This window comes from Parambassis ranga, chromosome 13 (assembly GCF_900634625.1).
Source record: "Parambassis ranga chromosome 13, fParRan2.1, whole genome shotgun sequence".
NCBI classification, from domain to species: Eukaryota; Metazoa; Chordata; class Actinopteri; family Ambassidae; genus Parambassis; species Parambassis ranga.
The window spans coordinates 14,745,437-14,760,752 of NC_041033.1; the positions used below are offsets into that span (position 1 = coordinate 14,745,437).

Below are 15,316 nucleotides of genomic sequence, written 5' to 3' on the forward strand. Positions count from 1 at the left end.
TCCATTGACGACCCGTACCTGCTACAAAAACCTACTTCCGTCTCGTAGCCGTTTGTTGTTGTCATGGCGCCGTTTCAAATTGTTGATAAGCTTGGACTAAAAATTAAAACAATTATTGCGAGTTTTACTTTAATTAATCCAAATTAGTCAAACTTCATGCTTAGCTTATCTTATAAATCTTGCACAGACAGGAAAAAGGTGACTCTAAGCGAAGACGAAATGTTAGAATTGACGATGTTGGGATTAAGTTGACGTTAGCAAATGTAGATTTAGAAGCTGAGTTAGCTTAATGTTAACTGTTTTAGCATTACATATCAAGAATTCTTTAAGTTCTTTCGACAGTTCTTTGTGGCTGTTTTTTGCATTTATGTCTGCACAATTCTTGCCGAGTTATCCCAGGATTTTTCTGGGACATCAAGTTAAAGAGAAAGACTGGGTTTCTAAAGATTCTAACGTTATCGTCCGGAGCAGTTCAACCACTGGGATGTCCCAAACCAAGGTAAATAAACGCAATAAACGTATGATCCAAAGCTCACATACGCTTGGTTGCGAGGTTTGTTTCATACAGTCACTATATTTAAAATGTCAATGTTACAAGATTAAGATTGTATTTCAGGTTGTGGGAAAATCACAAACTACTACATTCGATTTGTCCCAAATAAACTGTGACTGAAATGTTCATTGTGAAAGTGGTGTGAAAAATTTGAGTCATGAAAGATCTATTTTGCAAATTGCAGTTATTGTTCAATGAAGCCATTCCTGCAAGTGCCCGCAATCGAGCCACCCACATAGGCCCACCAGCCCCCATTGTGATAGAGAGACTGCTGCCACTGTCAGACATACCTGAGAATGTGGACAGCACCAGAAGCTCCATCAGCTTTACAACACTGTCTGAGGAAAGGCTTCAGGCTGCTGTTAAGCTGGCCAAGCGAGACCTGAGACGCAGGCAACTAGAGTCACTGAAAAAAGCCTCCCCAAAACGTTCTGAGGAGGCTTCGCTTTATGAAACGAGTGATGTTGAGCTTCTTCAGGTAAAATGATAAATTTGTTATAATTAACTAGTGTTCATTAAATGCTAACTGAAGGAGTTTCTGCTTTGTTCAGATGTAAACTGAGCTTTTTCTTCTCTCTGTAGGAGCTAGCAGCCACTCCAAGTAAGGCAAAAGCAAAGGCCTCCAGCCCAAAAGAAAAGGTCACCCAAGCTCGAGCCAAAAAGCACACATCACAGAAACATCCAATTTCTCAAATGCCTCGGGCTGGCCAGTCACCTCCAACAAGAGACCCTGGTCCAAAGCAGGTGGCGGGAGGCAGACAGGAACCTTTAAGCCATGAGATCCTCAAACTGCAAAATGAGCTGGAGGTGTATATTCAGAAAGTGGAAGAGCTAGCTAAAAGAGGTAACAATTGATTACACATTATAGCTAAACTTGTAAAAAGCTGTCACAGTTTTGGAAGCCACCAGAATCTTCATGCTTTGTGTGTGTCTATTAAATTACATGCAATGTCTTGTGGGTTTTAAACAACAGGTGAGAAAACTGAGGAGCCAATGGAGCCTGAAGAGCAAAGAAAATTAGAGTTACGCAGACAGAAGCAGGCAGCTCGCTCAGCACGTATCATTTATGTTCTCCAACGACAGGTATTAGAATGTCAATGTCATTGATAATTTACCTGAAATTGATTTGTGCTGTCTCTATATTATCTATTCTGTGATTTTGTTTCATAGGTAAAAGAGATACAAGAAGATATAGAGAAATTACGGAGCCAGAAATTATGGGACACTAAAAAGGTACATCCTGGCAGAGTCAGGATTTACTGCTATGTGGAGTTCTGTGTATGCATTTATTTAATGATCATGCAATGAAGTTAGATGTAAGATAACATTGTAGGCTTTCTGTTCCTTTTTTTCTTGCTATTTCTGTATCTAGTACAACAATGTGTTTGTTAATCTGTTCTTCTTTCAGTCTATGGCAATAAACAGGCTTGCAGCTGCCCACCGTGGGGCACTGAGGGCCCTACAGGTTATCATCCATCAGCTTTCAGATCTGTCTTATAGCAAGGTCCCCCCTCATTACAAAGAACTGGGCCAGCTTATACGCCAGCTCTCTTTGTGCTCAGCTAAGGTCGAAGTGGTCCAGGGTTCAGCTATACCTGAGACAGCCCTTGACATCCTGCAAAAACTGGAGGTGAGGAGGCTTATGTTAAATTCACTGTCTGGATTGTGATGTATGTTTTAATTGTTTAGACTGCAACCCAGAGCTGCTGTATCTATTCCCACAACCTGAAATTAATTAATCTTTAATTTGTTGTTTACACCATCAGTCATCCAGTGTTAATTAATGTCTAAACATGTAGTTTATTTCAAGGTTGAATTGTCTAGCATTCTTTAATATAAACAATATAAGACTTTAATGTCACTCTGTTCCTCATAGACTTTGGAGTCTGCTCTCAGTAAACAAGAGATGCTTGAAAAGATGCAGGCTCAGACGTGTCCTCCACGCAGGAGGTCGCCCCATCGCAGTGTGTCACCCATTACTGCACTCAAGGGCCCCAGCGCCGTAGCTGCTCAAGTACTTTTAAAACCCACAAATCCCAGAAGAGGAGGTCGTGGTGAGTGTGAACATGGTCTTTTGTGTGTGTGTGTGTGAATGAGTAATGATTTTTTTTAAACTCTGTCTCAGCAAAAGTATTTATTTATGCAGTTTATGACCTTGCAGATAAAATTGCTGTATTGAAATAGCTGCATTTCTCTACATCAATTTCTGCATTTGTCTGTTCACTGCTAGAGGCTATGAAAAGTAAAGTACACAAAGATTGACTATATGTATGACTTTCGATGAAAGGCAAATCATTTAGTCTCCTGGGTAGACCAAAGTCTCCTAAGGGCCTTTGTGCAGTTGTGTTTGGGCCTCCCACTGTGTTTAAATGGCTATGCCCAGGCTGAAAATTGATACAAAGCCATGAGAAAGTGATAGCAAAACAGGAACTGAAGTGAAGAGCTCTGGCCCTTGGCCCCCTGCTGCTCAGATTTATAAGCAGTTAAGTCCTGCTGCCTCCCATTGGGCTGAGAGGCATCCTCTACAAGAGAATAAACACCTACAATGCACTTGCAATCTACATCTCCATAGAAACATGCTTTGTTGCATTACTTAAGTCCCTGAACCACATGCCAAACAGGTTGCTGAGAGTGCATGCTAATTGTTTAATTGGTAGTGTGAAGAACCCTCACCAGGTTTCAAGCTGAGTTACTCCCCATATTTTAATTTCTGTTGAGAAATAAGATTTAATCAAAAACAATCAAAAGTAATATTTATTTGCGTCAGCAGGGAAAAAAGGGGCTCCACAGAAGCCCAAAACTGCCTCTCGCCAGCCTGTGTACAGACGAGAGGTGCTGAGGGCCGGCCTGGAGCGAGTCGTCCAGCAGAGGGAGCTAAGAGAACTGCAGGGAAGAGCTCACACACACTCAACCTGCAAAAAAGGACTCCACTCTGAGAGAAGAAAGGCTAACGTAATGAAGGTGCCCTATTTATTGTTAAGATTTAATGTTCAGTTTAATATTTTACTAAATCTAAGAAGTGTTAATTATGTGTGAGGTTCCTGTAAAATGACATGTATTGTTTTTTAGCGTATTCACATGCAGGATGCAGGTTTCCAGCAGCCTACAGTCTCTTCTCAGCTCAGACTAAACCAACTCCCTCAAAAAGAGCACTCTGTGCCCTGGATACCAACATCCCCTCACTCTCCTCCTCCACACCGGTGAGCCTGTTATCTCTCGGTGCTGCTGATGGCACAGATATTTTAAATCATGACTCTCAGCTCCATCGATGATTAATGTTATTATGTAACTACAGTTACTGTTGTAATGCCAGACACTAAGTTTGCATCCAGTATGATTATTTTTAGCCAGAATGTGGACATAATTTACTGCTAGATTATTAGCTTAAAATGATTGTAGAATTGTTGATTTTCATATATTTGTCTTATATCAGCAGTTCACCTCAGAGGGCCGGACCAGAGCCCCGTTGTCTCTTCTCTCCAGTGAAGTCCTCACCAAGCCCCCCAAAGCAGAGGGTGGGTGGTGGTGCCTCTAGAGCTGAGCTGGCCTTGAGCTCAGAAAAAAATAATGAAACATTCAGGTGAGGAACGTTTGTTGATTCATGTTCTGCTTCACACATTAGATAATCTGTCCTGGCAAATGTGGTTGAACTCTAGAGGAAAGGAATGTTAATGAGTCCTCTTTCTGTATTCAGTGAGTTATTTCTAACCTTCATGTCAGACCCCACTTGCTGAGGGCCACAGGCAATACTCTGATTCTAATTCAAAGTTAATTCTTTCCAATAAATTAATCTGGCTGCCTGCTTGATTGAGGCCATTTCTCTTTTTGAGTGATTAATAGTTGGCCTGTTTTTCAGTGCTTATAAGCACCTCATTGATTGAGTGTCCCACATATGTGTCTGTTTAATCAAATCTTAATTAATACAATTGTCCTTCCCTATTAATCAGCAGCATGCAGACTCATTTTAGAAATGGGGATTATAAGTTATTTATTTGAAGGGCTTAATTGACCTTGTATTTTGCTACAGGGAAACTCGGCTGGATAAGATGACTGTGCAAAGGCTGAGAGAGCTCAACCAACTAAGTAAAGAGGAAGCTGAGCGCATTCAGAGATTAAGGTATGGCACTAGTGCAATTAATTACACTTTTAGCACACTTAATGAAGGGCTCTGACTTGGATGTTATAATGTAGTAGTAGTTGTCAAATAATACATGGTTTTTATATATATATATATATATATATACATTTTATTTTGTTTATTTTGTTGTTGTATAACTATACATATACCCCTTATATAGGGGTATATGTATAGTTATAAAAGCCACTTACTTAAATTCACTAGATGTAGCTGCCAACCCACAGCAGTAATCCACACAGTAATCTGACATACAGCACAATGCACTGGGCCCACCATCGAATGAGCAGCAACACAGGGAATTACAACACGGACACAATTATCTACACACAAAAGAACAGAAAATAATGCAGGTTGTGATTGAGGCCCATTCATTCGATACCGGGGAGAGCATGTGTTTCTACAGAGCAGCATGCATTTCCTAATTAGTCACAGGAGAGTCTAAAACACCAACGACAAAACCAGACCATAGAGTGCAGCAAATACAAAACATTAATTTGTAACAGTGGCTGCGTTGGTTCATGCTTATGTTTACTCTCTTATAAAGACACCTAACGAACTGTTTCACAGTGAGAGGTTTGGCTTTCTTTAGAAATGTGAAATTTCTATTTATTAACAGCTTGTCATTGGTTTATGGGACCTGAATGGAATTTCTTCATTGCTGCATCATCTATTCTTGTGCCCTTTTTTCATTGCAACAAAATCTAGATATTAGTAGGTTTTAGTGGGTTTCTTTGCCTTGTGTGAAAGGGGCTTTACCCGTCCAAATGTATTAATAATATTACCTGGAAATCGTTCATTTTGGGTCCTGAAGTGATTCCTGAGAACTTCTTGTGTGACAGCTTGCTGTGTGGGCATGTTTTGGTTAACAGGTCTGAAGTTGTCTCGCCAGCTCAGTGGGCTGAGCGAGCTGAGCAGAAGGCCAGAGAAGGAATTCAACCCCTTCTGGATGAAGCACAGGTAGGAGGATGTAAATGATATGTGGGTAGTGCCAGACGTTACTTCCCTTGTAAATTAAATTGTGTTTTTTTGTGTGTGTATTTCTGTCTGTCTTCTTTACCACAGCAGATCGGGGAGTCCAGGAACAGAATCAAGTCCTCACAAAAAAGTCGGCTGTCTGAGCAGGCTGCAGAGAGGGTGAGGTTGGATTGGCTAAAGAATACAGTGTCCAGAGAGTTATATACTGTTTGGTCTACACAATTTTGTATCATGGCAATAATTGAACAACAAGAACTCAACAACTGTGGAGCTAAGCAAATATTAAGCTTACACAGGCTCTGCTGTTGTGAATATTTGTCCTCCACAGGCTGCAGAGAGTGCTGAGCAGCTAAGTGAAGCACTGCTGGAAGATTTACTGGAGGACACAGCACGGGTAGCGTGGGCGGCTGAGAGAGACGGACAGTTGGAGGGCATGGCCCAGTATAGGCTGCAGGCCTCCACCCTGGAGAGCATGCTGCTTCGTATGGAGGAGATACAGGTGAGAGCTGCCCTACCAGCAAAAGGTCATTTGAGGAACCTGAAAGGTCAGTTGTGATCGGATAGGTATTTATAGCGTGCTGTTATGACAGCTCTGGTCGACTGCTGCTTATGTCTGGACTCAATTATGATGTTCAGGCTGTTTGAGGCTCTCTGCTTGCAGGAGGACAATGTGTTTATGTAATGCACGTTCTTTGTGTGTGTCTGAGCAGAAGGATCAGGAGGAAGTGAGGAGACGGTTTGCCTCTATAACATATTCAGACGCTCTATACTGGGACCGACCAGAAGCAGCAGGTAAAAGAATGATGTACAAATAAATATGACTCCTGTCTTTTTGTATGTAAAAGTAGACTTGAAAGTGATTTTCCTGGTGTCTCCTGTAGGAGGAGACAGTGCTACAACTGACAGTATTTGAATACTTGTCATTTAGACTCTATGCTCTCTATTCCTCTGTCTGTCCCCTGCTCCACCCTGTCCCCCTCACACACACACACTGACATTTACCCCGCTCTCCTCTCTCTCTTTCTCCCAGCATCCCAGAGCTGTGCTCAGGGCTCCAGGCCAGCCTCTCCTCAGCCAATTAGGCTCACAAGACCAGTGCTGACACAAACCTCTGCAGCTGATATCGTTCTAGAGAAACCTGTGGAGACCGGGTGGGTTAATATGTCCTTTACCCCATTTTTGCACCAATATCATTTTATCCTCTTCATGATTTAAAAACAGCAGCCATCAGCAGACGATTTTGGAGTGTTATCAGAATATTAACTGGAGCCTGGTATCAAGGTTTGACCTATTTAACTTCCCTCTGAATGTTTTGCACTGAGGTAAGAGATGTTGGCCTCCATTACTGGTCATCATGGCTCCAGTCTAGTACTGCTGATTGAATAACAATAGACCTTTATCTTTATCTAGATCTTTAATAATTGCACATGTGGCACCAGTAGATTTTAAATTCTTGGGAAGCCGGTCACTTTTTATGAGGAAAAAAATAATGTATCAAGTTCCTGGTAAAGACGTCCTATCATTGTTGCTGTTACTGTACTCTAAGAGCATCCTCCATCCACTTAGTCAGGAAGTAATTTGCTGCTGGTTTAATTGGGCCTCTAGTCTCTGAAAAGGAAGTGGTTAATGTTTTATTTTTTCCAGTGATGTACACTTAGTGTTTTTTTTCCACATGATGTGTTATTGCCCTGTTGTCGCTCTTCCACTGGGATGCCTTACTCATCCTACAAAACTCACTTGGTGGCTACCGTACCAGGGGCAGAACCTATTCCTGACTCTGGCAGCAGACTCCAGAGACACTGTGTACTGCCCAGGGCTTTGGCTGCAGCTGCTCTACAGCTTAAATTAATGAGGAACTTGGAAGGAAGGGAAGAGAGAATGGAAGGAATAGAAGTTGTTGACACAGACGAGCCAGCAGGGTACTTGTGACAAATTCAGGGTGTTACCATTAGCAAATTAAAGTCAGTCAGTTTGGAGCGCCTTAGGTCCAGTTGCCTCACTGCTCTACAATCTACTGTTCCTGTGACTTGTCCTCTTAATGCATTCATCAAGCAATGCTTCAAATGTTTTGTCAAACATATTGCTCCCGCTGGGAAGTCAAGTATTTAATGTATATTTTATTCATTTTCCGAGGTATTCAGCCTTAACAAGGACAAAGTTGTGTAAGAACCTGCCAGCTCATTTGTTCTGAAACACCCTGTATCCCTGTAGAATCAGCCTCTCTCTTATCCTCAGTCCAAATTATAGAGCTTTTTAAGTGTGGGCACTCTTCTGGGCCTTCATGTTATGCTTTTGTTCACACGTTGAATCACAGTCGATGCAAGTTGACCTTTTTTTCTTAAGCCATTAAATAATTTTAAAGATAAAAATTAAGTTGACAAGATTTTGTTTAATTTGTTTGCCATAGCAGGTGAAGACACTATTGGTACACTGATTAACAAAGACCCTCAGTAATCACTGATGGTGACAGAGCAGCACTGGGAGTAGGTTTGCTTTCTGCTGACTCACACATCATCGTCATCGCTGAGTCTCTTTTACATTAGATTCTCCTCAACATTATTACCACAATGAGATGTGACAGCACAGCTTTGTTTGTGCATATGAGCCATGCCTGCGTAATATTGTGAGGCTCCAAGTTATTGTTGTCATTTGCATATATGAAAGTATTACCATCAATTCTGAAACATTGTTCACATCAGCCCCCTTTCACCCCTGCTCTGAGTGAAGACCCAGATCCAGCAGTCACTGACTGACTGATTGGATAATGCAGTACTGTGTAAAAACATTGAAATAATAAATGTATGTATCTTAGAATGAGCAACAAAGCTACATGTTAAATGTATAGACCCATATAGAGGTGTCATTTTCGAAGGAATGCAACTCTTAAATTGAGACACTGCCTCACAATACATTTCAAACAAGAACATGTTCACTATCTACAGTAGTTTTTTTCTACTGTGCTTAGTCCTCAAAGGAGTAATGAAGTAGTGGTTGGAGTAGGGAGTTTGGTCTGAGATACTTGTGTTTATTGGGCACATTGTTTTGTAGATCTGTCTTTGGAGGCCAAGAAGTTACTTCGTAAACTGAACTGAACTGTCACCCTGAAGTCCTAAGGGTGACAAGCTGGCTGGTTGTTGCTGGCTAAAATGACCCAGGTGCCACACAGAATCCTGCTGCTTATTACACCGGTGCTAACTCAACAGAAAGAGCATTTTTAAGAACAATTCGAACCACCTTGGGCTTGAGTTGTTGCATACTATATTCAGCTATTGTTGATTTTTGCTGTCAAGACGTATCTTATACAATATGTAGGACATGTCACAATGTGTGTGATCGGTCAACAGGGAGAAATAGGATCTGAGTTTCTTCTTTCTGTAATCCATGAAATGACATGTGACAGTTAGCTTCCCTTTGAGGCACTCTGTGGCATCAAACTGCAAAGCTAAACTGTTGAGTTACTACACTGGAAAAAAAACATGGAATGTTGATTTAATCTCTTTATTTACCTCATTAAGGAACATAATGTTCCAGGCGATATATAATAATAATATAATATATTCATTTGGTGAACAGGTTTTATAGGTTTTATATCTGGTATATTTTATACCAGGTTCAGGTTTTATATCTGCAGTTCAGATTTATAATACTGTTGTGCCAATACAAGCATAAAATGTAAAGGCTTTGGAAGAGACAGACACTCGGATATGGCAGAATGGAAAAAAGTTTTGATGATAGAAGTCTGCTGTTGTTGACACAGCAACTGACGAAAAGAGCATTGATTTTTATTTTGAAAAATGCTGTATGTTTTTGCATTGATGTGGAATTGTGTTAATCCTGTCAGTGTCCACATTTGTGAACAAACACAAGTAGAGATCTAGAGCAGCATTATAATACAGTCTTTGTGTCAAAGGGGCTGATTTCAAACCCTTAGTGTTGCTAGTCACTCAGAACCAACCCACAGAGCATGTCAAATTGCCGTTAGAGCCTGTCAGTGAGAGAGATCCCTCTGATTGGCTCTTTAGCTTTGGAAACCAGTGCACAAGAACAGAAAGCAAGCAAAATTTCAAGTTCAGGCTTTACCTGTGGTGAACAAGATTGGTGTAAAAATTGCATTGCTTACAGTGATATTTAAAGAAAAATCACTACCAATTTTCCGCTTTGAATTGTAGCTACTGGTAGTTGTTCCATTCTTATTCAAATGCAGAACATACACATGTTCTAGCTGTTTTCTGTAGTTACTGAAGTGATCCTTTTTGGCATTAATAGGACGCCACAGCTGGCTCCTCCTCATTGATGTCTGTTGGTGTGTCTTGGCCCTTATATTCACTACTGTACAGTTGTTTGTTTACATCATGCCACTGTTGTCTATCAGCAGACCCTGCACAGTCTTTGTCCTCTTTAATACAGTTTCCACAGTAGCCTCTATTAGTCTTTACCTCAGCTGTCTTTGTGCCAGTGCCTGTGTGAGTGCTCTCAAACAACCACTGAGACAATGGAGTGAGAGATTTCATCTTTTACACATCAGCAGAGCAGCAGATAAGATTTATGTATCCATGGTGAGCAGCCCAGACTGATTGCCCACCTCTCTTTTTTCTAATGCTGACTGACCCACTGCAGCTCTATCAGCAGGTCAAGCAAATCAATAAAAACATGAAAGTGCCACTCAGCTATATTGTACTCTTCCATCGCTTTGTTGTCCTTTTAGGATAGTAGTTTGTATCTAGTAAGATTTACAGTTGTGATATTTCCACCACAGATTCATAGTGAGTCTAATCTAACATGCAGGCTGTGGCAATCCACATATTCTTTGTGGATGACACATGTGGGTCTCACTTGAATCACTCTGACTATTTCTGAGCCACCTTTTTGGTTTTATCCAGCCCTTCAGCCAAGTCTTTTGATATGCCAGGCGCTACATAACTAGCTTTTTGCTGAAATAGAGACAATCTTTGTGTGATCTCACTAATGGCTAATGCTGCTACTCTGCTTTGGTATGTGTTTGCCCTCTGAAACCAAGTTGTTTAGTAGCAGTTTCTGTTAACCGCTGCCCACACAAACACACACACACATGCCTCTGTAAACCCGTTTATTTACTAGAATATTCATTACAGTTGTCCTCATGCCCTAAATGTTATAAGGCAGAAGAGAGAGTGCCAAGGTGCCACCAACACTCCTTCTCTTTTTCAATTCACATCACCTGTTCACAGATCAGTATGCAAGATTAATTTTGCCTCTGTGGAACGTCTTTTGTTTGCATATAATGCAGACTGATCCTTTCATTTTCCAACACAAAAAAGCAAAGGTGCCACTCTGACTTCATAAATAGGCAGTGAGTTTGCAGTGTGCTGTTTTGTTGGTTTTTGCCACTTTGGTCCTCGGATGCCTGTCTGACGGTAAATCGACCCATTTCCAACTGGAAGCAGACTCGACTGTGCTGGCACTTTGATATTTATGGCCACCCTGTGGTTTGCACCCCCCGTAGTCAAAACTGAAACAAGTTCAGCTGAGGCCCAGGGTGCACAATAGAGAGGCACTTTGCTTTGGGAGCTACTGCAACACTAAATATAGCACAGTGAGCACCATTGTGAGAGCCTGGCTGATTTGTCCAAGTAGAGAGGATTAAAAAGCCAGACCACTGTGATGACCAGCTGAGCCCCTACTCACTCAACGCAAGGGGTAGGCGGGAGCGCTGGCCTGCACTCTGACACCTTTCCCAAATTCATCATCCTTAGCCTCATATCGGACACAGCAAGATCTTCCACAGTCTTTCACAGCCCTGCACTCCATTGTCAATAAATGAGTGTACTGCTTCCCTACAGAAACTACTCTATGTTCTGCCATCTATGCAGTTCATACAGCTACAATGGTCAAGATAATGAAAAAAGTACCTGTTGGCCTGTCCCCATGAGCGTTCTCTTGTGTTTCGACAAACAGTTTCCTGTCTGAGAACAGTCTGACCGAGGAGACATCCCAGAACGAGCAGCGGCCAAGAAACAGCGCTGTGTTCCCAGGCCCAGTGGAGGGAGGCAGGGGGACCGTTATCTCGGTGCCAGGCAGCATGCTGAGAAACATCCGGCAGTACCGGGAAGACTACGAGGACTACCTGCGTGTTGTGGCTCATCAGGCTGTTGGCAGCTTTAACCCATGGGCCATCGCAGACAGGTAAAACTTACATTTATTATAACAGCTAATAATGAATGATTACCAAGGACAAGATAATTTATGATGACAACTGCTGCCAAGATTCATTGTAAGCTCACTCAATCCAACAGCTTAACTCCAAACATTCACTGTAAATGACAAGTGTCTCTTGTATTGTAAACAGTCCCACAGCAAACAGATTTGTCCTTCCTGCCCTTTGTCTCCCAGAAATGTTTACTGGTTGCTGGACACAGTATAAAGCCAGGCATCCTCAGTCAGAAAGTCTCATGCAGAGTTTATGGTCTTCATAGAACCCCATTTGGAGTTCAGAGTCGTTTTTCTCTCCCACTCACACATTTGCATAACAGAATACTTAAGTTGGTGCAGTACAGACTGCCTTTCATCTATGAATATATTGAATCCATGTGTTTGATATATTGGCACTAAACTTCTTAAAGATAGACGTTTTCACCTTCTCTGTCTCAGTTTTACGTGGGCTCATTTAGAGCTGAAAAGCTGTTGGGACTATGGGACCTGTCTTTATTGTGTCACTTCCTCATTATCAAACTCACATTCAGTTTTCAAGAGAGGAATCTGTGCTTTTCTGATTCTGGAAAAAAGGGATGTTGCACAATGAGAAGCCATCCAATTATCTCAGCATTTTTGTAGCCAGAGAACAGATACATATAGTCTGGTACATCCCCCCTGCTATTCTGACACAGTGCAGAACCCTTTTCTGTGTGATGAGATGGTAATAAGCAGCCTAGTGCTGCTGTGGAGCCACACCACCTGGAGGATCTCATTCAATCTGTCTGCTAACAGATTGATTGCAACATAGAAAGACTTTAGCACTGCCAAAACATAGAAAACATACAAAACTTGGAGATTTTTTTTCTCTGATTGAATTTTTTCAGAAGAAGACTTGGCAAAAACAGGAGGGATAATAATTGAGTGTTTGGATGAAGTTGCATATTTGTGCAATTGCATGAATCTATTATGCATGTTTAACACACCAGTAATTGCACAGAATACAAGTCATTACAAAGGGCAAGCATGGCTCTCAGCTTATTAGTGATAATAGTACTTCCTAATGGCTGTACCCAATCCATACTTGTACATCCTTCGCTGTGTCTTGTCCCTTTAAAGGCACAGAGAGCTCAACAACACACAATCACTTTGATGGTTTTGTTGCACTGACAACCTAATAATTTGACATTCTGTGGTCTCTAGAAGAGTGTTCACTATGCTCACTCATTCTTTATGTCCCTTCCACAGACTCTGCGTCTGTGTTGACCCAGATAATGATCAAACACCGAAATTTGGCTTGATGCTGCACCCAGCTCTGTTCTTAAGAGTTATTTTCCTTCATTTTGCTTCAATCACACCTTCTGCACAAGAAGTGAGCTTAAAGGACATGTTTCAAGTGGTTCACCTCTCACATTGTGTCCAAATCCCTTCATATTTTTTTATAGTTTTAGAAAATGTGTTAATTCAAATGACCATAAATCTTTGGATTTGTTTTGTCATAATATAATAATATAATATAATAAGCCTGCAGTGTTATGTATCCACGTAGGTCAGGGGTGGACTTTTTTTCGAAGACCACAGACTTCCATAAGAAAAGCAAAGTGCCACTTTTTTCATAAATAATAAGAATAATAATAATAATAATATAAATTGGAGACCACTGGCGCAGTATCTACCTTTATAAATATACTTATGTTACATTATATAATTGTGAGAGTCATTTGCTGTCATTTACTGGTTTCTCCTCTGTCCTCTCCTCTCCCTGCCCTGTGTGTGTCCATGTCTGCTTTGAGTGTGCGTTGGTTGTATGTTGAAACATACTGCTGCACACACAGTGCAGAGCAGCACCGATGATGTGAAGATAGTTTTACTGAAAAAAAACCCTTGCAGTTAAAAGTCATTTTAAAAAGTATCAAATCTCAAAGTTCTGGAAGTCGGGGAAGAACTGTACTTTTTAGGAGCAGGTGACAGTGAAATATGTCAGCTGCAGCACTGTGACAAGACAATCTCTACTATCAGTATCTCCAGAACCTACACCAGAAAGATACAGATGGTTCTGGAGTACCCTGTAACTTTAGGAAAAATGACTTTCTAATGTTCTGCTTCTTATCTCCCAGCCTGGCCGATGAGTTGCTGTCGGAGGCCCTGGTTGACGTGGCTGCAGAGTTTCAGGATGTAGTGGAGGAGTATGCCGAAGCCGTCTTCACCTCAGAGTTCCTGCAGCCGATGCAGTCACCGCCTGCTTCAGCCCCGGCTCTGGTCAGCCAATAGGATGCATGGGGGTAGCAGTTTCTTAGAAATATGTTTATATCAGTGAAAGTCTTACATCTTTTTGTATAATTGGATTATGGTTATTTATTATTCTTTGTAGAGGTTTGTCACAGGCAGACATGCCATGTTGGAATGAACCTCATAGGTGTTTATATTTATTTTTTTAATGGCCAAATTCATATGGATTACAGATATTTTAATGAAGCTGCAGCTGATCAGACTATTGATTTGCACAGGGAGCATTTGTCACATTACTCTTTACAGTCCTTCTGCATCTGTGATTGAATTCTTTTGGGAAAGTTAGTTTAGTGTAGATAAGCTTGGAGAGAGACCATTACGACATTACAGGGGATTATAAGATTACTGCCCTCCCATTCCACTTGGTTTAAAATCTCCCTGAGGATTACTCACACTTTCTATTTTTACATTGGAATATGGAAATAAATTAATTGCATATGGTCTCCACCGAAATGATGTAGGAAGCCACTCGATTTCCTCTTTTTGCTTTTATGTCTAAATAAAGGTCTCAATGCAGTTGGAAAATGTCTTATCTAAGTGAATTAGAAAAGAGAGTGTGTATAATGCACCAAGTGTTTTCTTGATTTCTTTCTTTTTCCCCGAAAAAATCTTCTCACTGTAGGCTGTTGACAAAGTGAATATTACAAAACAGGTCCAATTCTGAATCTGAATGCGAAATAAGGAGGAAACATGTGAGTCCCTTGAGAACAACATGAAAGCCAAGCAGACAGGGCAGAGGGGGAGCATGCCTGTGGGGACCAGCCTTTGACAGGGGACATCACAGTGACTGAATGAATTAGCTCACACTGAATGAGCTGCCCCTTACTTTCTCTTAGGCTGGGTTCGGCGTGGGCGTCGGGATATGTGGATGCTTTCACAGGCTCGAGCAGAGAGCAAATCAAACTCCTCTTTTCAAACAGACTAACACTGGGGATGTTGCTGTCTGCTCTGTTGGAGAAAGAACTGATGTTGCTCTGGCATGAAAAAGAGAATGTTTCTGGGTTGTTACTGGCTACACCAAAACCTTTTTTGTATCAGGTGGTGTTGGTATGTCATTGGCTTAGCTTCACAGGCTGGGTGCCATCTAATTCCATTATTTGGAGAAAAATCCGAAATCTCAACACCCAAATTCTGCAGCTTAAACCAAATAGCACTCAGAGCTATATTAAAAATACAGTATATTTATTTTGGGG

General features: G+C 41.3%; 1 protein-coding gene across 4 annotated transcripts; it reads left to right on the plus strand.

The window, feature by feature from the left end:
* Positions 1-53: 53 nt before the first annotated feature.
* kiaa0753 (KIAA0753 ortholog) lies at positions 54-14,648 on the plus strand. 4 transcript variants are annotated; one of them, XM_028420539.1, is made up of 18 exons: positions 54-499; positions 738-1,031; positions 1,136-1,397; positions 1,527-1,636; positions 1,724-1,786; positions 1,962-2,183; positions 2,430-2,607; positions 3,321-3,514; positions 3,623-3,753; positions 3,987-4,133; positions 4,581-4,670; positions 5,561-5,648; positions 5,754-5,825; positions 5,995-6,165; positions 6,377-6,458; positions 6,697-6,817; positions 11,601-11,828; positions 13,952-14,648. In XM_028420539.1, exons 1-18 carry the CDS (start codon positions 290-292, stop codon positions 14,103-14,105), a joined length of 2,817 nt encoding a protein of 938 aa, XP_028276340.1. In that variant the 5' UTR covers positions 54-289; the 3' UTR covers positions 14,106-14,648. The 4 variants fall into 4 exon arrangements, with proteins under 4 accessions (XP_028276340.1, XP_028276343.1, XP_028276342.1 ...); XM_028420542.1 differs by having other exon boundaries at positions 5,757-5,825; XM_028420541.1 differs by having other exon boundaries at positions 3,990-4,133.
* The last annotated feature ends 668 nt before the right edge of the window (positions 14,649-15,316 follow it).

Excerpts from the sequence above, each read along its gene's own strand:
- kiaa0753 (XM_028420539.1), top strand. The coding sequence starts at position 290 with ATGTTAACTGTTTTAGCATTACATATCAAGAATTCTTTAAGTTCTTTC. Across the intron at positions 1,637-1,723 it reads TTTATGTTCTCCAACGACAG|GTAAAAGAGATACAAGAAGA; the intron begins GTATTAGAATGT and ends TTTGTTTCATAG. Across the intron at positions 6,818-11,600 it reads GAGAAACCTGTGGAGACCGG|TTTCCTGTCTGAGAACAGTC; the intron begins GTGGGTTAATAT and ends TTCGACAAACAG.